The 27797-nt window shown below is 38.6% G+C and overlaps 1 protein-coding gene across 1 annotated transcript in view; it reads left to right on the forward strand.

Annotated features, from left to right (window-relative positions):
* The window catches only part of LOC111873292 (uncharacterized ENTR1 family protein), a 56062-nt gene that overhangs the window by 1613 nt on the left and 26652 nt on the right, over nucleotides 1–27797 (forward strand). Inside the window, exons 2-3 of the mRNA XM_023867887.2 lie at nucleotides 14660–15005; nucleotides 17136–17717. Coding sequence (XP_023723655.1) covers nucleotides 14672–15005; nucleotides 17136–17717 — 916 coding nt within the window. The 5' untranslated portion in view covers nucleotides 14660–14671. The remainder of the gene's footprint in view (nucleotides 1–14659; nucleotides 15006–17135; nucleotides 17718–27797) is intronic.

Consider the following 27797-nt stretch of genomic DNA (forward strand, 5'->3'; position numbering starts at 1 on the left):
ACCTCTGATGAGATTCGAAACCACGTTCCCATACCCGACAGCACGGCTACTGAGATGTTCCAGGAGTCTGGAAATGTGTGGTATATAATCACATAATGTTGTTTTAAGTGGCTTAATTTACAGATGCTTGGCACGATTGTCAGCTGAATTTTGTGATCTTTAATGACAGTATTCAAGTATCTTCGCATACTGAAAGCTCTAGACATGTAAGAACATATTTAATTAAAGATTGTGCTAAACGAAAGGTTCTTCTACTATACCTGTAACTATTTTTTAAATTTGATAATATTTGTGAAAGGGAGAGCAACTCTGTCTCACTCTCGTGTTGGTTTAGCCACAATTTTTTGCTTAAAAGGTGAGACTCTCCAAGCAAACAACTCACATCCTAAATCTTGAACGGCTTCAAATTAACGTACATAGTAGGCATTAAAGATATTATCCGATTTTGGAAATATTCTGCATTTTAACTCGTTGTAGCAAAGGAGGGGGGCCCGCGATAGCGTAGTTGGTTGAGGCACTATACTACAAGCCGGAAGGTCGCGGGTTCAAGTCCCGATGAGGTCATTGGATTTTTTCAACTGACCTAATCCTTCCAGCCGCATTATGACCCTGGGGTCGACTCAGCCTCTAACATAAATGAATACCAGGAATTAATTAAATAATTTTCCTGGGGAGTAAAGCGCGGCCGGTGCGTAAGGCTGACAACCTTACCGCCATCTTTGATCCGATTATCTGGATATTGTGGGACCCTCAACGTCTCACCCCTAAGGGCCTTCACAGCCTATTACAGGTATAGCTCTACTTTTTTACTTCACTTTACTGTAGCAAAGGAGAACAATTGCAGACTTTTAAATTTTGATTACAAGATTCAGTGAAATGACAGTTCACGAAAATGTTTAATTCAGTTTCTGATGCATATACAGCAAATTTTCGGTTAAATACTAATACCTAACTCTTTATAGGACAATAACAACTGTGCATATAACTTGACTTGATGTTCATTGACGTATTTAGTCCTAGAGTTTGTCTGTCGGATCCGTCTAATTCCCCCCAAAAAACAGTGATTATTTCCGTAATTATCATTAGTCCTGTAATCTTGGTAACCGAGTCATAATATGTAAGATTTGAGGCTTTCACGGCGGTGACTATGAAGAAAGCAGTCTTCTGGGATTTGGCACGGTGTATATGTGGTGTTAACCGACGTTTCGGAGGAACGTATCGCCTCCATCTTCAGGGTAGAAGAAAAAATATAAGAAATCTGCAAGCGAAGAGACCGTGAGAACCGGTAAAAGCAGACTGTCACTCTTCGCTTGCAGATTTCTTATATTTTTTCTTCTACCCTGAAGATGGAGGCGATACGTTCCTCCGAAACGTCGGTTAACACCACATATACACGGTGCCAAATCCCAGAAGACTGCTTTCTTCAGAGTCATAATATGTTTTCCTGAAAGTAGAAGGACCCTTATAAAATATCATTTAAACAGTTTCGTATTGCGAAGGGTTAAATACGTAACTGTCTGGACTCTGTAACTGTAGCTCCGCAGATACTAGAACTATCTGTCTATCTATATACGTATATATATATATATGCAAGTTCTAAAACGTTGGGAAAAATTCAGTGTTTCGAATTCCCATTTCTATTTAAAAGTCAGCAGAAAGAAATGAACCGCATTTTTTTTTTTTTTAGTTTCCATGAATGTGATGGAAAATAAATTATGCTTTACTCATTCAGTGTGATATCCGATTGACTTGGCAGCAAGGGGTATGTGTTTGGAATAAATGAACATTGAGGTCAAGATTGAAGTGGAAGATTCAAAGAAATGTGATTCCACTCTCGTTTAGTACGAAACCGGACAGTTAGAGATTTACCTGCAAACATCCCCCACTACATTAATTATTATATTATTTTTATGTCTTGTGTATTTCTATAAACATGAAATATGCTAGGCCACTTAACTCAAGTTCTCCTCTGCGGCTTTAGTAAGTCTCCAAGTAAATTTCATTTATAGAACTTTTTATGCTAATAGCCCCGGTAAGTTCCAGGCAAATGTTGCTCTGAGGGCTTGTCAAAACTTCGTGTAAATTCTATTCTTAACAATCCACTCTTCAATAACGGGCAGATAACTTTAGCCAGTTGTTGAAAAATGTATTATTTATTTGCTTACATAAGGACGCTTCGTTATTTGTGTAGGTTGCATAGCTTCTATTGCATTAGCGGTTTGTACGAGTATTTTAACTAAAGGAGCCATTGGGACTGATTTGAACTGACCATAGGGCGGCTGGCATTGAGAATAAACTGTTATCTTTAAAAATTGTTAAATAAGTAGTATTCCGTAAATTATTCTCCCTGATTGAACTACTCTATAGATGCAACTAACTAATTATGCAGCTCCATGAAGCATACTCCTTGAGAAAAGTAAAAGAATTCCCCTCCTATTACGGAACCAGTTGGTTCAGAATTATATTTACATGAACCCGCCTCCGATCCCTGGGCCGAGTTAAAAGAATACCGTCGACACTCAACTTTTAAAAAAATACATTTTAATATTGTACTTCCACCACATCGTCCAGACCGGCTCTGGGGTTCTATCCAATAGGAACCGGGGGTAAAGCGGCCGGTGTGTGAAGCTGATCACTCGCCTCCAACTACTGCCGAGGTCAAGAAAAGTGATCTATACATCCACTCCCCCATACGACTTCATGCTGTAGTGCTTAATTAATTAAGTACAGGGACATTTTTCTTATTGTACTTCAGTCTATTCCCAGGTTTCCCGAAAAGTCTCTTTCCCGGTTAATTTTGTTTTTTCCATGAATTTATCCTCCCTCCCATGCGTGCTACATAACCAACTTATCGCATCCACATTGATTCTATCATCCCAGTAATATTTGGTAACGAGTTCAAATTATGAAGTTCTTCATCATGCAGTTTTCGCTAGGCCCTAATGCTTTGTCTGTCTTCCTTCAAATGTTCTACTTTTCTTGTTTTCTGAGTCCTTCCCTTAATGTGAAACCCTGAGTTTCACAGCTACGCAGAACAAAGGCTGAAGGTCCTTGAATACCGGACAGGAAGACAAAGTGATAGCAATGATTCCTCCAACTTTATCCTGCTCTTCTTTTCTTCGTGAATGCTACTGCGATTCGATATTGTCGCTCCCAGATATTTCAACTTTACCACATTATCAAAACGTTTACCAGTTGTCTTTATAATATGATCTTGTCCTGCATTCTGGTGACGAGACATGAACGTAGAATGTCTACTGAATCTTCTACATGTTTAATTCTAGAACAACCCCTTCACTAGTTTAATAAACTTTCGTGTCTCTTTATTTTATTGGCGCTCTCATCCGTAAATTTACGTCATCAATGTAGAATTGAACTTCATGTGTCCCTCGACGTGTTGTAATTATTAACGGTTTTATACCTGTAGATGTAATAAAAGACACTAAATTTCCAATAATTCCAGCTCAATGGCTCATGCACTGATGGGTGTCTTCAAGATTTAACTTAATAAACATACTGAAGTGGGCCGAACTCAGTTTTCTCTTACAAGATTAGTAAGTTAAAGTAGGCATTTCCTTCAGTGTCTCGGTTTTGGCCTTCTGTATTCCGTCTCTTTGTTCGCCCCATCCACAACACTTCCTCTTTAATTTATGATAGTAAATATTTATAATAAATTACAATACCTCCAACATACACGTAGTTGTCAATTGATTAAGAATATAGGAGGATCTCCGTGAGCAGAACAAAACGTAGGTTCTAGTCTATTGTTTTCAACCGCATAGTCAACATTTTAATACAATACCTCCATTCGTAATGTCAGCCTCCCCTTGCCCTTCGAGATGTCTTCTTGTTAACATAAGCTTGAAGGAAACGCGGCATCCATTAATCATATTTCAGACGGATACAATGGATACAGTCTGACTTTGCATGCGGTAGCGTGGATGGTTGAGGTACTATTCCACAAGCCGGAAGGTCGCGGGTTCAAATCCCGATGTGGATTCTTTTTTTATTCGCCTAATCCTTCCAGCCGCACTATGGCCCTGGAGTCGACTCAGCCTGTAACAGAAATGAATACCAGGGATCTTCCTGTGGGGTAAAGGGCGGCCAGCACGTAAGGCTGACGACCTTACCGCCATCTGTGAGTCGACTGTCTAAAGAAAATGTGGGAGCCTCGACATCTCACAAACCTATGGGCCTTCACAGCTTGTTACAGGGATGGCTTCACCTAGTACCTGACTTTCATATTGTACATATTTCAGTCATTAATGAAATGTAGAAAGATAATCTTAGCTATGTATAGGAATTAGGTTAGCCGCCAACACAAAAAATGTACTCGCTTTTAATGTTTTACAATTCGACTTTTTATTCCTTCTACATATTTCGGTCGTACAAGCTCGTCATCAGGCAGTTAATATAGGAATACATTTAGTTATTGAACTACCGATATGGATCCATTCCAGTGCAATATGTCATAGTATGAAATAACAGATAATTTTTAGTTTGTAAGTATTACAATTAAAATATAAGATACAAAATAAAATATAAAAAATATATATATACCACATATCCAGATATGTTAAGTGATATAAATGTTTAATATATTATGGAAATATTAAAAAATACTCATAATATTTTTCAAATGTAATTTAAAAGTATTTAGTATGGGAGGTTAAGGAAATCTAATTCCAAGGTTCTACTGCAACAGTGTAGAATTGGTCATGTTATGTCATTGGTAGGTCTTTGTTGTTAGAAGCNGTGATATATATTTCATTTTTTATTTTTTATTTTGTATCTTCTACTAAAATTGTAATGCTTGCCAAATTAAAAAGAAATATCTGTTATTATATAACATGACACGTTGCACTGATATGGATCCATATCGGTAGTTAAGTAACTAAACCTATTCCTATATATAACTGCCTGATGATGGTCTTGTACGACCGAAATATGTAGCACGAAAAGAAAGTCGAATTGTAAAACATTAAAAGCTAGTATATTTGTTGTGTTAGCGGCTAACCTAATTCCTATATATATGGAACACACAACAGGATGTAACCAATGAAGATAGAATCCTAGGGTTATAATAAAATGTTTGCACTTGGCGTGATGGAAATTTCTCCACCTATTACCAAAGTCAGCGGGGTTGAACAATTTGGATTAAATCAGTTTGATAAATAATCCGAGCTGTTGGATCTGCTTTGAACTCACTACATTAAACCAGTCAAAAATGACGGAGCACGTTAATCTCTGTGAGCATACTAAAGCTACGCATACAACCCTCCAAATAAAATTAAGTGGCCGGACAAGGAATATGTGCAGAGAAACACGCTGAAACATAAATCGTAAATTACCGATATCAGTTAATTTCATATGTTAAGTTTCTTTGTGCCTGCCAGGAAAGCTTGCGTATCCCTATCAGGCAGACCTAAATAAAGGTCTGTATATCTGTGGTGGTCTGTATGGTAGCTACATGCTCCAATATTGTCTCTTTGGGTTTGAGGTTCTCGCCGTAGTAGTTACGATAATTCTTATATCTTGAGACATGTCTCCTTTTAGTCTTGTAGACCTGTATCGATCTTCCGGAAGAATATTCTGCCTTCATCTTCAGCGTAGAACAGCGTTGGCCAACCTAATACATTTCGAGGGCCAAATTTAGTTTATAGAACACCATCAGNCATAGCATGATGTCATTCCAGAAGACAGTAATCTTCAGTGATGTCTTAATTGCTTAAAAGACTTATAAACTAGTGGACTAGTTGACTAACGGTCTGGTGCTGGGCGTCTTGGATTTTGAGGTTACTTGGTCGTACGGCCTGTTCATTCCGGGAGACGTAAAATTGCGTGTGTGACTTTCCAGTGTTGACGTATGTTTACAGCTTAGCGCCATTCTTTCGTCATGCTCATATTGTGCACGAATGACGGTTAGATTGTTACATGTGGCTGCATAAAAGAATTTTGTATTGTGAATTATTTCGCCTGTTCAATGTCAGACATAGAATCCTCTTAACAGTGTATGTCAATAAACAGTTCTGGTATTGATTTCTCCTGCAAGGTTCTGTAAAATATATATTTTATTTATATAAATCAAATTAATTGCACTCCATCGTCATTTCTGTTTTGGCCTTCCTAGCGAGTTTTTAAAAAACGAAGTTCATTCGCAGTAAATAATAAGTAACGTAACATAAAAAGTACATATTTATTCTGACTTTGATTTCACCAGTGTGTTTAAGAGAACTGGTAAGAATGCAGGTTTATCGGAATTATGATATTGTTTCACCAGCGACTTGTTATAAAATGTATTCTTCTTTCAGAATATCCAAATTAATTGTGTTTATATATTGCGACTTTCGGTAACGCTTTGCCAGTTTTCTCTGAATGTCACTGGTGACATATGATACAGATTAATAATATATGTATCATGATCTCGCGCAAGGCATAGATGTATTGGCCTGTTTCAGTCTCATTTGTGTTCAAGTCCTGCTCTAGTATTTTTATTGGACGATATATATATATTCTCTCCCTAGCATTCTGAATCTCAGTAGGCTTGTATTTGTTCAACTGCGTTGTTCTCCGATCGGAGTTCCAGATACTCCATTTTTTTCTATATTTGATTATTATTTCAGCGAAAAAAAAAATACGTAGTCATATTTTAATCTTTCTTTCTTTTTAATTTCACATTGTATTAATTCGTACCTAGCAAGGAAGTGTAAGCGTTTTATTTAAGTTTTTATGACCACTAGCTATTTCATTTTGTCACCGGTCATAACTTTCAACGGAAATTTCCTTTTTCGTTCTAACTGATCTGATAGTTTCTCGATTATTCGAAGAACTTCAATACCAGAACAATCCACGAATTTACCGTAGTTTTAAATGCGATTCCACAAAAGGAGTACAGTGACTGTTTCCGAAAACTTTTCAATCGAGTCTAGCTATGTATTGATTCATAAGGAGACTATTTTGAATAAAAAGAGTGAAATTTTGAAAAAATTCACGTCTTGTATTTTTAATGAACACAGTCCTAACAGAACCTGGACACACTGTGTACATTATCTAAATTCGATAAGTTACTCAGTAACGGCGCTTAAAATGTTTTTTATTACAGAAATAGCGCATGTGTGAGGATGATAAGCTTCTACATACAAAAAAGCTTCAAAACGTGTGATTCATCATTATCAGTTTCAGGTTACCATAGCAACGAATTTTCGAGCTTTAACAAGTTTCATTGTCGTTAGTTAAGTAGTATGTCACGAACAAAGGACCAGCGTTTTGTTTCAGTGTGTTGAGTACTGCGAAAGGATTAGATCCCCTGAGTCTTATCTTCATTAATTTTGACATTCCAGTGCTCACACCAGGTCGCACTCAGTCGGCCTGTGCTCCTCGCTATATAGCCTCGGGGCGAACCCGACAGGAAACACCGTCTCCAACAATCCCACTGTTGTTATTGTGGTTGGTTGCCTAGCACTAGCTCGGATATTGTTGACGCGTTTACCGGCCGTTACCAAGCAACGCATGTTCCCCCTCGCGATCGTTGTATAGCAGCGGTACTACACGTTACAATATTTAGAATAAAGTCCATAAATCTACATAAGGGTGTGATCAGAATATCGCTGCCTAACAGACGTCGCAGAACTTGTTTTGATACATTTCTAATGAAATCCTCATGATGAAATTGAAGGACAAAGCATGTTGATTTATAGCTTACAGAGCATAGTTTTATTAAGTCGCAAGTTTGCAATTTATGATTTAGATAAAAATATCTCAGCCTGTAGTCCATGAACGTTTGTGAACTTCTATTAAAAGAAACTTTTCTTTAAATTGTTCGTGTGGAAATATTCAGTGTATTCCTGGGAATGAATTTTAGAATTATTCAGGTGGCCCTGAAGTAGACAAGAACGTGTATAATACTATACAATAAACAAATAAAACAAATCAAAACAAACTCCGTGGCTCGAGTCTGCAAGCGAACTATACCGACCAAGCAACCGCCGCTTGTCGGCGAAGTTAATGCCAACTTTAGTGGATAGAGGGTGTCGCGTGGTTAGCGCAACGAATCCCCACGGCCGTTAATTTCGGTTTTCTAGACCGGAGCCGCTATTTCCTTGAAATAGCTCCTCAATTATCCTCACAAGGCTGAGTGAACCTCGTTCCAGACCTACTACTTCTCAGAAAATCTGGTAGGGCTTGGAATTGAACCCGGACCTCTGGATCTGTAGGCAGGAACTCTCACCACTAGACCACAGAGGCGGCCAATACTACATAATATATAATGGAAAAATAGAACACGTAACAAAATAATTGATCAAACATACTTAACGTAAATAGGCAAGTGCAGCAAGTAAGACAGTCCAGAGGACCGGAGAGCATTGCCCAGTTGGCTCGCGAATTTCATAATTTTCGTAAAGGCTGTACGAGATAATATGTATGTACAAATGTAACCAAAGCAATAGTACAATGAACGTTATATTCATCATGATAACTGAGCCACCCTATGCCCTTTAAATTAACTGTCCAACCTGCATATTCACCACTTCCTGAAAGAAAGTGTCTCTTTGTATCTGTTCTCACAAGGTGTTCCGAATGTTTTGGATATCCTCCTCTGCAACCTTCCCTTTTCCAGACTCACTGCCACATCAAGCCATGCTTCTTTCATTCAAATTTCATCGTTTGTTATATTCGTCACTGTCCCTCTTCGTTTTCTTTGTTTTCGTAGTAGAAATGCCATTCACAGGAACAGTGTGTATTTTCAGGCTCCCTAAATGTTGGCAGGGACGTTTCCACCCATCCTGCACATGCGGTCCTGCTGAGGATTTGCTACTAGCACAGCAGATGCGTTAGAGCTGTAACAGAATTTTATTGAGAAGGCTTCTAAAGAAACATAACACAATGCCAAGTAACTCTTCAACTGCTAAAAAGACAAAACTTTAATCACTGGTTATTTGGTACCACCACTCGTCTCGCATGTTCATCCATCGTACACGTCCCTGACACGTTGTCTGATGTCTGTTACTAACCATGGTCCTAATGAGAATGTCTAAGCAGTAAGATGCTGGAGAATGACTAAAACCAAACTGGAGAGAAGCTGACCAGCTGGCAATAACGGTGTTTCAGTTTCTAGTGACGAAGCACCCCAGGAGAATGGAGACTGATTTAAGTAACATGTCTGTTTTGATGCTGGCATTACGTGTGGACTAATTTCACGCCCGTCAGCAACTGTTCGGTCTAGATTTTTGTCCGTAGTGTATTTCCTTAAGTGGTAGTAGCCAAAAATATCTGAATCGAGTTGGTTCCTTTCCTGCTACATACACAATACTAGTTATTCATACACTGAAATACATTTTCTCTATATATTTTCACCATCATCTTCGCCATTCCTGTTAATTAAATGTGACCTTTTTTAGTCTCAGCGATATGTCATCAAGTGGTCTTTGGAATGAGAGAGTATGTATTCTTTGTTCTGTGAAGTGATTAAATATTTGGGGGCGGGGCAACGTAACGGTTGAGTGGTTATCACTCTTCCTTCGCATTCGATAGATCTCCGGTTCAGGACTTGGTGATTGTAATGAGCTATAGGACACATATTTTTGTTAATTCTAGTTAAACAAACTCTTCGGTGAATTTTTATACAATGATCGCAAATGATTCATAAATATGCCTGAAGCAGAACGGCGAAAGAATTTTTGGCACGCAAAATTTCTTTGCAAGAAATACATTGATAAAATAGAAATTACCGTATTTACGCATGTATAGGCCGCGTGCGTGTATAGGCCGCAGCACAATTTTCAGACAAATTATAGAAAAAATAATTTTCTTGGAATATTATTTCAGGAGTATTACACCCTGTATTACTAATTATGAATATATATTTTTTTTTAAATGAAGTGTGATTTCCAATATTTCGAATATAAGCCGCACCCCAGTTTTCCTCTTGAATTTTTGGCAAAAAATATGCGGCCTATACATGCGTAAATACGGTATATTGCCAACGAAATATTAATTTTAAATACGTGTGTGTGAATGCAATGTATGTCCTTCTATGCAGAACTTTTTCCTTAACTTTTGGCACAGGGGCGTGAAAAGGTCCGCCATTCCTAATATATACAATTCAAGACAAACATATCATAACTCAGTTAATTTTTCCCTAGAGAAAAAAATAAGTTATAATTTCCTCCTTTCCGTTACTTACTAACCAATGACGATCATACGTATTACTATATTGTCACGAATTTATGAAGTGACAAGAGACAGGGTTTGAATTGGTAATTGGATTTATTGAACACTTACAGATCGTAACTACAAGTAATTAATAACGCTCTCGCTAATTCACACATTCTACAGTTCACTACAGCACATACTAAATCTTCTCAGTCTGCTGTGTCTTCATCAGTGGACTTTCCCCTGTTCCCGAGCTCACGTCCTCGCAGACTGGCGTCCATCTCACACCGGCCTTCTACTCTTCTATCTGTCCTCTAAATACTCAAGGTTCTCTTCTAATTAGGTCAGAGTATCTTTGCGATTGGCGGTTTACCGTCATTCAGTTCGTTTTGGCGTCAAGCCCATTGAGAACCGTGACCAGAGATATTTTTTTCAGCTAAACCCTTAGGTCATAGCCCTTATGTAACATCCTCTGACGAGAGGATTGGTTTGTCTCTTATGAATATGCTTGACCGTTCGTTAAGTGTATGTGTCGTTCATATAGCATGTTATTGAAAATGTTTCCTTTTGCACTACACATAAATCCTCTGTCAGTATAGGTTATACAGAGCAAACGTATGTTATGCTGCAACGGTGGTTTATTAGCTTGAAAGGTCGTAAGCTTGACCACTGCCAAGTTTAAACCTCTTATATTTTCTACGTCTGGCTTCATCTTGTCCTATACCGCAAACATATTAATTCTCGTGGTTTTGTATGACGTCTGCTTGTTGCCTGCACAATTTTGTTATATAATCTTATACATACGGAAGGTTGAGAGCTGAATACAAATCGAGGACTGATGTGCACTTTGGAGAACTTCCAATGGTACGGAGAACCTCGTTTTGTAAAAAAGTAAGTAAAAAGTAAAGCTATCCCTGTAACAGGCCATGAAGGCCCATAGGGTTGTGAGACGTTAAGGGTCCCACACTATCTAGACAATCGGCTCAGAGATGGCGGTAAGGTTGTCAACCTTACGCGCCGGCCGCGCTCTACTTCCCAGGAAAATGGTACTCATTTCTGTTAGAGGCTGAGTAAACCCCAGGGCCATAGTGCCGCCGGAAGGATTAGGTCAATTGAAAAAAATCCAATGACCTCATCGGTATTTGAACCCAGGACCTTGCGACTTGGAGCATAGTGCCTTAACCACTACGCTACCGCGCGCCCCTACCTCGTTTTGTAGGTGCTGCAATTTTAAAATGCAGGCGTCTGCCGCTAATTCCCGGGCGAGGCAAACATAAGTCAATACTGATATAATCAGTGCTTTATGGAAGGTTAGTTTATTGCTGGCGCTTAAACGCTCGCTTTTAAATAGGGAGCAGATTCAGGTAAATGTTCCGAAGGCCTTGGCTTCAATCACTTCTATGTGCAGTCTCCATAGTATCCTCATATCGAAGATTCTGTCCATTCACTGTAAGATGAGCCTCATTGGATCGAAGCCTGTGAGAAAAGTAGATTGCTCGAATCTTACCTTCATTGATTTTTATGTTCCAGCGTCCACATCACGTCTCAATAGCATTGAGACCTCGCTGCAGCGTTCTGAGAACAAAACCCTCTTTGCTGTCTGTCACATATATAGAGGTGTCATCAGCAAAGATCCCTAGAAAGACACCAAGTGTTTGGGGCGAATCATTTATACATAGACTGTACAATGTTGGAACAGGACGGAACATTATGGCATCCCTACTTGGCGTAGACATTTCACCTTCGACCGAGACTTGAATTTTCTCTGAGAAAGAAAAGAGCTAATAAGCTTGACCAGACTGGTCGAAAATTTTAATTCTGATAATTTATATTGCAAAACAAGGTGCCATGTTGTATCAAAGGCTTGTTTAATTTCCAAGAATACGACAGCCGTAAACTTGTTATTGCTGAAATTTAAGATGACGTGGTCCGTAAGCCTCATACATTGAAGTGTAGTACTGTGATGGGCGCGGAAAACAAAACGGGTTGCATTCAGCAGGCCTCTTTCTTCAATATGCATTTGGACTATTTTCAAAACGACTTTCTCGAATAACTTGCCTATTATGGGCAAGAGGATAATCGATGTAATTTTGAGGGAAATTTGGGTCATTACCAGGTTTCGGTAGCGTTATAAATTCTTCTTTCCAAGGCTTTGAAAAATGGTGCAGCCGAAGGCAGTGATTAAATAAATGTGTCAGATGAACCAGTGGTCTATTTTGAAGATACCTGAGGCGTTCGTTTGGAATACCATCAAGTCTACAAACCTTTCTCAATTTCAGTGTCTTTACTAATTTCTGTATGCTACACGGCCTTAATTTTTCCAAGAGGATGGCGTCTACGTATGCGAGCAGAGCTTGCGTCCTAGTCTGAGTCAGAGTCAGAGTTGCTTTTAAGACTGGCGGTTTGCGGCCAATCAGTTCGTCTTGTCGCCAAGCCCCTTGAGGATCACGACCAGAGATTCTTTCGATAGAACCCTTGCTGTCATAGTCCTTATGTAATATCCTCTCTTACGAGAGAATGGGTTTTCGGAGTCAAAGTCAAAGTCAAAGTAAAAGTTACTTTACGACCGGCTGTTTACCGTCTTGGCATGAAGCCCCTTGAGACCCATGATCAGGGATCTTTTAATTGAATTGTTGCGGTAATAGCCCTTATCTAACATCTTCTTTGCCGAGAGGATGGTTTTATTTCCTATGAATATGTTTGACATTTCGTCAAGTATACGTATGGCTCATATAGTATGTTATTGAAAATTCTTCCTTTTGCACTACACATAAATCCTCTGTCAATATAGGCTATACAGAGCAAATCATGCCTGTCTTACGTATGCTGTGCTACAACGGCGGTTTAATAACTTGAATGGTCGTAAGCTTGACCACTGGCAAATTTAAGCCTCTTGTCTGAATTCACATTGTCCTATACCGCGTGCATGTTCATTCTTATAAGATCTAAATGTTTGTGACGATGGTCTATTGCTACAAGTATTATATTTTTGGACATTATCCATCGTCTTGTCTACTTTCTAAAAACCGTCCTGTTTATTTTTAAAAACATAACGTTTTGGAGACTGGATTCTGTCCCCGTCCTCAGGTAAAACCTATTCAGTTGGGTCCAATAGATAGAGGTAGCCCCTATCTCCGGACCATATATTCTTATGATTTTTGTGATCTCTGCTTGTCGCCTGCACGATTTTGTTATATAATCGTATGCATATAGAAGGTTGAAAGCTATGTGCAATTCGCGGACCCATGTGCAGAACCTAGAATGGGTTTTGGCACCTGGCTCTCGCTATATAGCTTCGGCACGGATCGCACATAGAACACCGCTTCCAACAGTTTTTCTGCTGTTGTGTGCGTGTGTGTTGCGGCCATTCTAGGTACGTCCGTTTTTTGCATAACCATTACTTAGCAACGACTATTTTATAGCTGCTTATTTGGCGGTCGTTGCCTACCAGTGGTCTACATGTCACAATATTAATCAGTTGGAACATCAAAGGTAAATAATATAAGACTCACTCGATCTCTGAGATCATTTCATAAATGATCCTTTTTTAATTTTGTGTTAAATAAAGAAACCTACATATTAAAATTAATTTTCATCTAAAAATGAAGCTCTCATTCGAAGAGGCTAAAAAATGCTATTCATATTCGTGACAACACTTTTAAGAGCCTGCTATATAAAATATCTCAAAAGTCGAAAGATTCGGGAGTTAAACACATGGGTGTTTCATTAGTTTTCATTTTGTGGCTTCTTGTAAATGACGCCCAGTAACTGTTGAATATCCAATTACATGCTGCACAGTATGAATTTGGCGCGTTAGTTGTATAAACCAATACCTGTTATTTGGTGACTAAGTTCTTGTTCAGGATAAAATTCTTCCAAATTAGATAATGTCTGTTACTGCTTGTATTATACGAGGAGCGTTCCGTATATAATGCCTCCTATTTTTTTGATAAAAACTACAACAGATACAGAAAGCATAATAACGCAGTTAAATAGAGCAAGATTTCAGCTACTTACAGCTATTTTTCCACATAATCACCACCATTCGTTATGCACTTTTGCCATCGATGAACAAGAGCCTGTATGCTGTACCTGTAAAAGTCTGCGCTAGCAGAGGCTAGCCACTTTCTTACAGCTGCAATGACAGCATCGTTGTCTGGAAAATGTTGCCCACGTAGTCCGTCTTTCATAAGTCCAAAGAGATGGAAGTCTGAAGGTGCTAAATCGGTGTTATAAGGTGGTAATGGTAGGACTGTCCAGACAAACTTTGCAATGTGCGCAGTGGTCGTAGGTCTACTCTATGTATAATTTAATTTAGTATCATTGTCAAAATAATAGACAGGACTGGAATTTAGAACACTTTAAATATATTTTAAGACCTTGTCTATGGGGTGCATGTGTTATATGGTGGATCTCGAAACATAAAATCAACAAGGAGGTTTAATGTGCTGACTAATTTAATTATTTCATTACATGCAAACCTTAAGAACTGCTCTATTATTTTCAGCCACATTCTGATATGAAGCTGGCAATACTTCTGGCACTGTGTTGCCTCATATTTGGCGTCTACGCATCCCCGATAGTGACCGTAGACTCTCAGAACCAACCGACGGCTGCTGTCTCCAAAAGCGGTGGAGTGGATTCCGGTCGACAGACGTCGGTAGAAGCTGGCCCCGCTCCTGTAGCCGCTCCGGCCGTAACTGACGATGACGAAGACGACGATGATGATGACGATGATATAGACCTAGATATTACTGAAGATGATGACGATGATGACGATGAATCCGAAGATGAAGAGGACGACGATGACGACGATGATTATTTTGAAAGATTTTTCGATGATATTTTAGGAGGTGAGTTAAAAAAAGTTCTGTGTATAGTTTATAATTAACAGCATTTCCACGTAGCGACATAACTAATGAATAGTACAGTATCTCGCGGCACACCATGTTAAATTTGTATATGCGTCTCTGTATGTATTTATACGTAAACTATATTCGTATTAGGCCCCTTATTCTTCTTTCTTTATCATTTGGATTCATTCTATTTTTATATTACGTACTGCAGTTCGTAACCTTACCGCCATCTTTGAGCCGATTGTCTAGGTAATGTGGGACCCTCAACGTCTCACAACCCTATGGGCTTTCACGGCCTCTTACAGGGATAGCTTTACTTACTTACTTACTGCAGTTCGTAGTGCAATTTAACTGCCTGCCGACTGTTTAAAAACGAATAGGCCTAATAAATTATGAGACTAATTTAAATTTTTTAATGCTAGTGGGGTGGGACTAAGTCCCTTATACTGCGGCCACTTCTGGCCTATTGTACCAGCAACAGATGATAGGTGAGGGTGATTGTGGAGCAATTGGTGGAATCAAGATTGGCAGGGGAAACCGATGTACTCGGAGAAAACCTGCCCCAGCGCCACTTTGTCCACCACAAATCCCACTTGACCGGACCCGGGATCGAATCCGGGCCGCTGCGGTGGGAAGCCCGCGACTAACCGCTTGAGCTATGGCGCGACCAATTATGAGACTAAAATACACATAAGTCATTAAGATTGAAAGTGGCTGTTCCGATATAGCACATTGTGTGACAAATGTGACAGAGATGAAGAGAAGTATCAGTACCGACAAAAGAGAGGACAAATCAGTGTCATCAGATGTCACCAAACCCTAGCACACTTCGAGATCTGTTGTTAAATATGTAGACATGCATTTTAGTACAGAATGTCGAGTGCAGCTCATCAGTTAAGAAACTGTTGCACAAGGCAACCAACATTCGCAGATTTCCACCAGTAAAGCAACTGATAAAGTTGTCCCTGTGCTTAATTAAGTGCTACGCCATGACGAAGACGTATACGGCGTGGTGAAGGTATAGTTCCACGCTTTCTTAACCTTGGAACTTTATCGACGGAAATGGTAGCATTCACTCTTCTTCCGCTTTACACCCTGCGAAAAAAACTCCGTTAAAAATCGACAGCAGACTGCGCGGGCTCAGAAGCCAGCCGTCCGGTAGCGGTGGCGAAGAGAAAAATTCCTCCCGCTGCCGGGGATCGAACTCCCGTCATGTAATATCTGTCCACTCGCTGCACTAACTGAGATAATTTACATTAGTCATATTCAGACATTTATTACCTGTGGAGAAATTTACATTAGACTGATACCTTCACTATTTCCAGAACTTTCGGTACTTCCAGGTTTCCACACGAACATCAAATGATGTGTAACTACTCTTGACTGTTTCTTAAATTTAACTTTATAGAATGGTCAAATAGAAACAACTGCGACTCATTGAAAGTTAAACATCAGCTGTTGACGGAAAAGCTCTCGGACCGAATATTTGTTGGTACGTAATGTAACGTCGAAAGAGCTTGTGGTGGAGTGGTCTACACGAAGTTCAGAAACGTGGCATAGTCGGGCAATCTTACCCAGAATTTTGTGTCACTAAAATAACCGAACTTGACCTACGTATCGCAACTGCTCTTTGTGTTGCACGAACATGGTCATAACATATTTCTAATAGCCGCTTAAATGTATGAAAATGGTACATCTGTTGTTCTTGACTTTATATTTATGACACTTCAGTTACCTGGAGCTGTATAAGAAAAGATCAAGAGAGAATTCTACATCCAAATTAAAAATAATGAAGTGGTCGAGGCACATTAAACACAGAAAAGAAATGTATACAAAAGTTTAGTCAGAAAATCTTGGGGGGTGGGGGGAGCCCAGGATAATACTTAAATTGATATTGAAGGAATAGAGTGTGAGGATCTGATCTGGGCTCATTGAGATCAAAATGGGATCCAGTAGCGGGACTCTTTGTAAATGATAATGAACCAATTGGTCTAACATCCCGAAACAAGAATTTGAAAACAAAAATTTGACTTTTTCATATAGCTTTCTGATCATTGCAATTTAATAATTGTGCACATACCGCGCCATAATTCCACAATCTTGACCTAGGCTAATTTATTTATACAGATGATGATGATGATGATGATGACGACGATGACAACACTGCTGACCAGCCGCCTGTAGCCGCCTCTGCAACACCAGTTGCCCAGGCAACACCGCAACAGGGCGCTGTGGTTCCTCAGCTGGCCGCAAAGCCCACCAATAACATTGCCTCTCTGGACTACTCATCTGTCGACTACACAGCCCCTGGTGAGACACTGTCTGCAGTAGCTGATTCCTCCGGAGCCAACGCTGACTCTGCAGTCGCCCCCGTCTACGACGAATTCGTTCCAGAAGAACAGGCAGTCGGCCATCTTGTACAGAATGACGACAGTGCTGCCGGAGGACTCGATTTGACTCCTGACAATACTGACACACTAAAACCGGAAGCTCCTTCGCCAGTCAGCAGTGGCACCACGTCTGATGACGACGACGATGATGATGATGATGATGACGACGATGATGACGATGACGAACTCAGTGTTAGTATAGACGATGACGACGATGACGACGATGATGATGATGACGATGACGAAGATGATGATGACGACGATGATGACGAAATCGAGGATGTTGTTGGTGATGATGTCATTGAAGCTAAGAGATCACGTGAGTCTTCCGAAAACAATCACCTTATAAGATAATTTATTACTTTTTCGGATGATTTGGCAAGTAGCCTTAATAGAGAGAGGCTCGAATTATTTATTTAAATTTTATGAAGATTCAGAACATCCCAATTAAAAATATACGCACCGAAGTAGGACAAATTATTATGCTGAACGAAATGTGTGTGCTGTACGAAATATGAAGACACATGACATACAGCATTTAGTGCGCGAATGTTAAAGGAACTTTGAAAATATGTATACTGCATGAAGTTATACAGGCATTGAAACGACCTTGTAGACCATAATGATGCTTTCGAGCAAATATTAATTTCACCATTTACTCTCGCTATGAGATTTGGAAGCTTTAATAATATTATTGTGAATTCTACAAATTGTTAAATTTATCTTAAACATTTTAATTTATATATTTTAACACTAAGTTCATGACGTCGAATTTAGATGTTGCAATATATGTATGTATTTATTTATTTATGTATAACTATTTACGAGTATATAATCTCTTTTCTACGTCTGTCGTTTTCACATTTCAGTGCTTATCTAACATAGGAAATACAGTTGCATATACAAAAGACAGTTGAATTCCGGTAAATGTCACGTTGTAAACTATCTCATTATATCAAGATTTTTGTGACAATTGAACTCAGGGATGAAGTCATTGTGTATGTATATACAGAATCATTGTGAACCAAAAATATATAACATAATTAATTTTATTTCATAAATTGTTTTATACAAATCGCATATCTTTTTATTTATTTCGCTTTAAATATATGCCACGCTGACCAATTTACTTGTAACATTCTTAGCGGATTCTGGAGCTTCCCACAAACAGCGTGACATCTACTCGTCCCAACATAAGACATCCATGCAGATTCTGAAACTATATCAAATTTCTCACATTCTTGCATATTCATAAGTTTAATCTATTAACCTATACTTCATGTAACCAGCTTAGCATTCTTACTGAATCTGTCAATTTAATACATGTCGCGATCAAAATCATCCTTGAAACTTCATGACACTTCAGGCAAATGCTGAAAGTAGTAAACAAAATGTATGCAACATACAGAATCTCAGATAGAGAAATTATTTAAATATATAACCAAAGAAAAATATTTCGTCAATATCTAGAAATATTAATTACACTCCATAATATGTGGATATTATATTTTATTTCGACGAAATTTCCTAGAAGACAATTACTTTACAATTCACACATGCTATTCAGATAGGTTCGTTTAGCCAAACAACAAACTGACATTTCCAGAACAGGAGAAGTTTGTTCTCAGACAAATACAGGCATACCTGTGATCGGTATTAATCTACTGAACTATGAGTTGTTACAGTTACTTCAGGAATGATTTCGGGATAACCTTAGTGTGATTTAAAGTGAAAATTATTTTAATAAAATAACAGTATATCTCGAAGACCTGACTTCAGTCAATATTTCAGAAACCTCAATATGTATCATTGAATTTTCATTCTTTCTCTTAGACATCATTTTATAGCTTTGGAGTTAAATGTAAACATATAACTACACTTCGAGAAATGGCGTTCACATTTACTTTTCATAACAATCAACAAAGAGGCTGAAGTATTTCACGGGTTTACGCAGTGATGACTGGAGAAAGAGCGTTCTGTATATATTTTTTTCAGAAACCGATATTAAAGTTAGTTTGAGGGTCTGGCCTACTCGTATATCATTTTAAAGTTGAGTGTTCTGATGTCAAGAGAAAGATTTCAGACGCTACTATCACCATAAAAAATAATTTACAAATTACAGCATTAAATCCAATATAAACATTTGACGAATTAAATACACTTTAGTGCTCATTAATCAGAAAGAAAATATTGACTCAATTTAAAATACTGAATATAAATTTAAAAGAATATTTCGGTCTCAGTAGTTAAAAGGAAATAAATTAAATATTATTACTGCATTACTCTCCATTTTCCATTGAGCCGTTAGCCTATGCTGTTCGACAATAAGCAATTATGAATTTCGAACTTCTTTTCAGATTTTCTTTTCACAATTTATAAAATATTCCATTGGTATTAAAATGGTATGCAATAATATAGGACACACACATTATTCGTTAAACCCATAGTTTAGCTACATGACATACCGTTGATCTATAAAAGTACAGGGAAGTAAAACGATTTCTCGGTGTACAGTTAGAAACGAGTTTTCTTCACTGAACTGCTAACCCAATTCAGGTACTGTGGAATGAATCCCAAACCGGTAGACTCACCTGCTTTAAACTAATGCAGCTTCTTTATGATCTCTAAGCTTCGATTAAAATGCGCTCCACCAAAGCTTTCTCTGTGACACTGGAAGTTACTGTATTTTATTTTGGCAATACTTTAGGTTGAAATTCATAATCATCTCCGCAGAGCAGAGTTCTTCTTCAGAAGTTAATAGTTGCTCAGACAGTCATTAAATTCTGCGCTTTCTATAGAGCCCGAAAATGCATCGCTCTATTTAAAACAGTCGACCATTAGACCATATCCCGAGCCAAATTTAGCCAATCCATATTCTCACATCACATTTCTTTAAGGTCCATTTTAAATTTGTAACCTCATATAAGCCCAGGACTCCAAACTGATATCTTCCTTCAAGTATTTTAATAAAAATTTCGTGTTAATTTTTCATCTCTCTTATGCTACAAGCCGGTAGATCGCGGGTTCGATTCCCGATTATGTCATTTGATTTTTCAAATGACGTAATCCCTCCAGCCGCAAGATGGCCCTGGGGTCGACTCGGCCTCTAACAGAAATGAGTATCAGAAATCTTCCTTGGTTGTAAAAGGCGGTCGGCGCGTAAGGCTGACAAACTCACCGCCATCTGTGAGCCGATTTTCTAGAAAATGCGGGCACTTCGACGTCTCACAACCCTATGACCTGTTACAGGGAGAGCTTTATTTTCACCCATGCATGCTACATTCCCTTCTGTCTTCATCCTCCTCCATTTGGCCATGATAATAATATTTAATACAGAGTTCAAATTACGAAACTGATTATCTAATTTTCTCCATAGAGGAAGCCTTGGTTAAAAAATAATAATACACATAAGTCTAACAAATTTCGAACTTACTAACCAAATTATAGCACGTTATACGTTAGTAAACAGTGAAAATTTTAGCATTACACTAACCAGCCAGTGAATCAGCTAACAACATGCATGACGAAACTAACTAAAGCTTCTATTACTAATACAGACGAGGACACGTGACGTAATTCAGACTTGACTGACCGGACAAATATTTGTTTGCAGCTCTATGGTGATGCATGCTGTGATTTTGTGTCAAATCTGCATTCAATTTCGGCTGTGTCAAATTGAGTAGCTCACGCATATTTCAATGAGCTATATGAGTAACACTAAGCATTGCAGTCTGGTTTATTAACCTTTTGCCCCAAGGCTCCATGGTGAGACTCTGGTCCTCAAGTTTCTTCCACGTTCCACATTCTTATTGGCATTCATATTGTAGGAGAAACGGAAATATCTGATCGCAATAAGATCTTGTACAGAGACTGAGGTGTGCCTCCTCCCCAAAAATAAATTTCTGCAGAAATTGGCTGTGTTTGTTTGGAACCTCCCGGAAATGTTACATGCAGAGTCATCACATCCCATTCATTTACATATTTCTTCACCTCTACTGTGGAAACATGAAGTGACTGGCTAGCAGTGATCTTAGTATGCCGGGATTAGTGACTCAACTGAGATGATACTTGAAATGGAACTTACGTCCATGGAGGTATGGTTACCCCGAAACTATTTTATTAGAGCACAAATTCGAGGTTTTGACTAACAATGGACCTTCCTGATCAAAATGTAGAATGATTAGATATGACTACATAATCTAAAACATCAGCTTACTTACTGGATTACTAAACAATACCTCCAGAAATATTGTCTTAATAGTTGTCAAAATTTTCGTGATGTGAGTGTATTTACACTCAAATTAATGTCGTACAGAGCTGCTTAAACGCCTTATTGGGGCATTTCATTCTTGAAATACTTTTTACACGAAACGTTTAATAATTATTGCATTTTATAATTCAAACTGATGCACATCTTGCCGTGAATATGAATGACAAAAATTTGGAGGCTTTTAATCGACAAGTGATGATAAACACAGTAAAACTGATTGTTTTATGTCTTTGGCCCTCGGTAAGAAGCGTTAAGTACAGAATAATTATGAAGGGCATTAACTGGCTGAAGATATATAACCAACGATAATTAGTAGTTTCTGACTTAAGACCTGGGTAGCGCCGCAGCTCAAGCGGTTAGTCGCTGGTTTCCCACCGCGGCGGCCCGGGTTCGATCCCGGGTCTGGTCAAGTATGATTTGTGGTGGACAAAGCGGCGCTGGGGCAGGTTTCCTCCGAGTACTTCGGTTTCTCCTGCCAATCTTCATTCCACCAATTGCTCCACAATACCATCACCTCTCATCTGGGACTGGTAAAATAGGCCAGCAGTGGCCGCAGTACAAGGGACTTAGTCCCACCCCACTAGCATTAAAAATAAAATTAAGACCTGGATACCATGTTTATAACTTTCATTGCATAAGGACTGGACTTAATGTTTCAGTATCTTTCGAAAAGGAAAAGGAAGTGCAGAGGCTCCTGTAGGCATAAGTCAGAACTACAAAAAATTTGAGTTACACCCTTACTACCGAGCATTAATTATATAACAACGGGAATTCAAAATAGAGCAGATTATCTACAATTTGACACAGTCTGGCTTGAACTCAGATCATTTGTATAAATGTATGATATACTTTTTGTAACAAAATCCCAAGGTAAGTTGATTTAGTCCATGTCTGTTCATTTGGCATTTGCTGCAGTGCAGTGGTGAGTACTTCAGAATTTCTTCGTGATTTCAGTAATATCTTTCACACCTTGTTGTACTATTACAGTGAGAAATGTTAAACTTCTTGCATTGATATCTAAGTGATAAGCATAAAAGGAACGGATTCGTAGCTTCTAAGAAACATGTCCAATGTCTGGAAATTGATTTCACCGCTGTGATATTTGTAACCACGGACCGGGGTTAGCGGCGTAACCGGGATCTGAAATGCGGAGGGGAGGGGAGGACATAAATTTAAACAGACAAGTATCTAAGTTGTTCTAAATAATGTTTTGATGGCATTTGAGTTGAATAACAAGTTCTGTCCCCAAACGTATGCCTGCATGGCCATCTGCGGTATATACCTAACAGTAATGTAATCTACAGTTGATTTGTGCCGTATTATGTTCAAATGACAATAATCGGAAATGTATAATGTCTTGAGTATGCCTAAGGCCTTTCTAAATATCGTCTTTGGAAATCCCAATATTTCAAATTATATGATACTTCTAACATCGAGTTGCAAGAATTTTTAACAGTCGAAAATAATGGAAAATTCATACGTTCCTTGAAATAAACACTTAAATTAGAAGCATATTTCAGTAAATTATCTCAGTTCAATAAAAATCTTTACGTGTAGCAAATATAGACCATAATTTATTATTTCTCCTTGTTTTCATATTTTTCGGGGGAAGAGTTATCCATTTCGTTATGAAAGTCAATGCATGAGGTTGAATGCAATTAACAGTAATCCACCCCTGAGGCATCTGTATTGTAGATCTGGGTGAAAGTCTTCCAGTTCATGGCTGGGGGTGGAGTTAAAGAGTATAGGATTTTATGCATTAATTTTATATGAAAACGTGGGATTTTAGAAGTATGATGGAGATGGCTTTAAAATTATATTGGACACCTATTTTTAGCTCTGTTTCCATTAGTAAATAAAAGGGTATGAAAAATATTAGGAAAATTCTGTTTTTTCAGTGTACATTTATACTGGAAAGAGTCATTATTGCTTTTCACACCTTCGCACACAAAACTGTCAATGAGAGTATTACGTGATCACGTGGTCACTTGTTTCATACTCGATCAATATTATAGCCCTGCACACACTTACATATAATTTGTATAATGTAGGTGAGATGATAAAAGATTGTAAAAGGATATAGTATACATTTAAGCATTCCACAAAAGCAGTTATATGTGAAATAATTAAAATTATGATGAACTCTTCGCCTATAATGAGCATTAAATTCATATGCGATTGTTATTTGATACTTATCCATATTGGCGAGAAGTCAGAATTGAACACTTCTGCTAAACGAATAAGCAAATTAATATTAAAATAGAGCATTACTTTAAAGAACGAAACAAGTCAGATTCTAACGCAGTCTAAAATCAATAAAAACTTTTATTACATTTCCTTTTTCTTAATTGCAGTTGTGTTCTGGAGGTCATGTTGATTTTTGAATATACAAATTTGGAAACGTACGAATACCATCACGTTTGTGTAGTTATATCGAAAAAAAGGATTTCAGAAAATGGGTTTAGGTTATAAAATGTGTATTTTTCTAAATGAATTTTGACGAAAACATTTTACTGTCAGATAATTATTTGGCGAGTTCCAATGTAGATTCTCCCAGAAACGTGTGTATATCTTCATATGAGTGGTCACTGCATTTCTCCAATCTAAATTAAATTGAAATATCTTGACAGTTCGTAGAATACTCCAATATCAAATTTCATGAAAGTCCTACCAGCTCTTCATACGTTTTAAACTACACACTGATAAAGTAAAAAAGTAAAGCTATCCCTGTACAGGCCGTCAAGGCCCGTAGGGTTGTGAGACAATCGGCTCAAAGATGGCGAAATGGTTGTCAGCCTTACGCGCCGGCCGCGCTTTACTCCCCAGGAAAATTATTTAATTAATTCCTGGTACTCATTTCTGTTAGGTTGAGCTAATTCTATAGGCCCTCCACTGTGTTGCAAACACGCAAAAAACGGTAGGTCATGTGTCGGAATCCTGCGAACAATATAATATGTTTTCGGATCCCATAAAATGTGGGCAATTCCTTGACTAGCTGAATCACTATTAGCTTCTCAAGAAGAAACCAGTGCTATAGGGCTCAAGTAATATATACCAATCTCTGAAAAATTTTAACTATGTTTAGGAATTTCCGCCCTTTCTTGAAATTAATGTCAGTATTTACAGACGAGGCCTACAGCCGAGTTCTTTAGTTCTCATCACGACTTGACACAGCAACCGATGCTATACATTTGCAACGCCTACAAATATCCCAGTTTTAGTAATGATAAAATATTTCACAGTTATTTGTTGAGTCTTCTCAGACTGTATGTAACCGCTAAACATGATCGCAGGTTTCATTTTCTCACCAGTGACCTAGAGAGATATAAACTAGCTGTGTAGTCACTTCCTCCCGGAAATACATAAACGGGTTAGGCTCTGCGGTAACTAGGCCAAGGTTACTCCGCGCCTTGAAGGAAAAGATTCGATAGCCCTCCTTAGAGCCACGAGGGTCGTTGGACTGAGTATCACAATTATGCACGGTTTACTCTACGCACATGTTTTTAAACTTGAGATTAAAGCGCAATAAGTCTGCTTATAACATACTAACATTTGGGTTAAACCCGTTGGAGTGTACATTCTCACCGCAGTAACAGAGAAGATTACCACAGTATCTCGTATGGTTTTGAGCCCTTGTACTCTTGCTGGTTATTTCTCGCCTTTGCTTGCTTAGTTGCAGATTGAGGCAGTACGTTCCTCCGAAAAGTTTTTGAACTTGTATCAGGCTACACGGCGTCACTGTGTAGAATATAGTATTCTGAATTCAAAATTATTTTTGTCCTCATATTTTAAAGTAGTTCTTTCCATGTAAATATAATTATTAAAAACAATTTATTTCACTTGCGGATAAAATTTGAATTTACGTTTATGTCTTCGTAATGCAGTAGTAACTATGAATACCATCTGCTCCAGTGGCCTAAAACTTGACATTCTGCTCACGAAGAGAATTTACAGGTCTCGTTTAAACTGTGATTAGTGTCCTAAATATCTTCACACTGAGCAGTGTTAATAATGGAGAAGCAGAAGGTATGAACTGAACTTTTATAAGTTATACAAGAATCTTTTTCCTTAAGCGTTGCAAATATCTTAGGAAATATCTTGCTGTAGATACATAGAAGTCTGGAGACAGTATGACTTTTACAGCTTTCTTGATGCTTGAGAAAAGTGAAATTATTTCAGATAACTTTGTTTCCATTAATGTGTATGAAGATATGGTTTTAGTAATCTTCTCCACTATCTATCTGTGGCTGTACAGCCCTGATGGATTTTGGCCGCTTTTTCAGTTTCTTAATCTGTACACAGTCGGTAGTACTCCTTGGATGGGCAATCAGACCTCCGCAAAGCCGCTACCTACACGCAGAACAACACAAACACATAATATACGCACACAGACATCCATGTCTCGAGTGGGACTCGCACCCACAATACCAGCGTTCGAGCGAGCGAAGATAGTTCATGCCTTAGACCGCGCAGCAACTGTGATCGGCATCTTCTCCACTGCTTCGTAGAATATCTGTGCACTTTATATTTGACTTTTGCTGATAATTGATGTAGTAACTACATTAGAACATTAGTTACTGAGTTTTTTTTTCTGGCACTACAGCCCCAGTGGGCCTAGGCCTACCTCCATGAACTTCTCCGTTCACTTCGGTTTTTTCTTGATCTTACACATTCGGTAGGACTCCTTGGGTGGGTGATCAGCTCGTCGCAAGGCCTCTACCTGTACACAAACACAGAAAAACGCACACACACAAACTAAACATCCATGCCCTGAGTGGGATTTGAACCCATGATCCCGGTTTCCAAGCGAGCGAAGATAGAACATGCCTTAGACCGCTCGGCTACCGTGACCGGCAGTTACTGAGATTTAGCACTGCCAAAATGTGTATAGGCCTTGCACATCTCGCTATGACAAAATCATATTTCAGAGTTCACATAAGTAGAAGCTTTTCCTTTACACTCTTTATAAAACATTTCTCCTTCCTGATTGGTCTCATTTGAAAGAACTTTACGGCGTGTGTTTATAAGCCATACAACGAGCTGTGTGTGTCAAAGCTGTAATTCAAAAGTAGAGAGAGAGAATGCCCGATAACATTGGGAACAGCCTGGAAGGATAGTAGATTTGAGGTTCCCGCAGCGGTGACTGAAAAATACTGTCTTCTAGGTTGTAACAGTAGTCCAGTAGACGTCTACAGATGTTTCAAAGGAATACCTGTTTTTATCTTCATGGTCGAAGAATAAACAAATAAATGAGCAAGAAGTAGCTGCTTCTTGCTCGTTTCTCATTTGGTTTAATCTTTGGTCCTAAAGACTTAGGCAATATTTTCTTCCCAAATCTGTCGACTGTGAACGGAGAAGTTCACGGAGGTAGGCCTAGGCCCACTGGGGCTGTAGTGCCAAGAAGAAAAAAATCTGTAGACTTTACCGGATTATACGGCTATACGTCCCAGGAGGTAGTACTCCTCACCTTTGGAAGGATAATCAGTGTAATTGTGTATCCCTGACATGTCGGTTTTGACTACCTAATTTGAAATGTTTTGTGTAACAGGGTGTTTTTTTATTCATTGTATCCGGTAGCATCACTTATTGTCTCCTATCTTGTAGACTTGCGGATTCTTGTAAATGGTAAAGCTGTCCCTGTGCTTCACTAACTAAGCACTACGCCATGAAGACGTATGGGGGAGTGGATGTATAGACCCACGCTTTCTTGGCCTCGGCATCATTTTGGGGTAAGTGGTCAGCTTCACGCTTCGGCCGCTTTACCTCCGAGTAAAGTGCCTCCGGTACCCATTAGACATGAGGCAGGGTGGGCCTCAGAACGGGTCTGTACGACATGGAGAAGATGAAATTCTTGCCACCATCGGGACTCGAACTCCGACCATTTATTCGTCCAGCCCGTAGCCAGTCGCCACATCGACTACGCTATCCAGGCTCCTGAAGATGTTTATAAAGGGACTTAAATAAATCTGTAATTCTCGTAAAGAAATTACACTATTTCTGATCCGTAAAATAAGCGGGGGAAAGACGTCCCAGTAGTTCTGAATTAATGTCATAATTACATTTTACATGAAACAATGCAAATATAATTTCACCTCTCTAGAGAACAATTTATACGGTCCTGATTAGTAA

Source organism: Cryptotermes secundus, unplaced genomic scaffold (genome assembly GCF_002891405.2).
Source record: "Cryptotermes secundus unplaced genomic scaffold, Csec_1.0 scaffold131, whole genome shotgun sequence".
In the NCBI taxonomy this organism is placed as follows: domain Eukaryota; kingdom Metazoa; phylum Arthropoda; class Insecta; order Blattodea; family Kalotermitidae; genus Cryptotermes; species Cryptotermes secundus.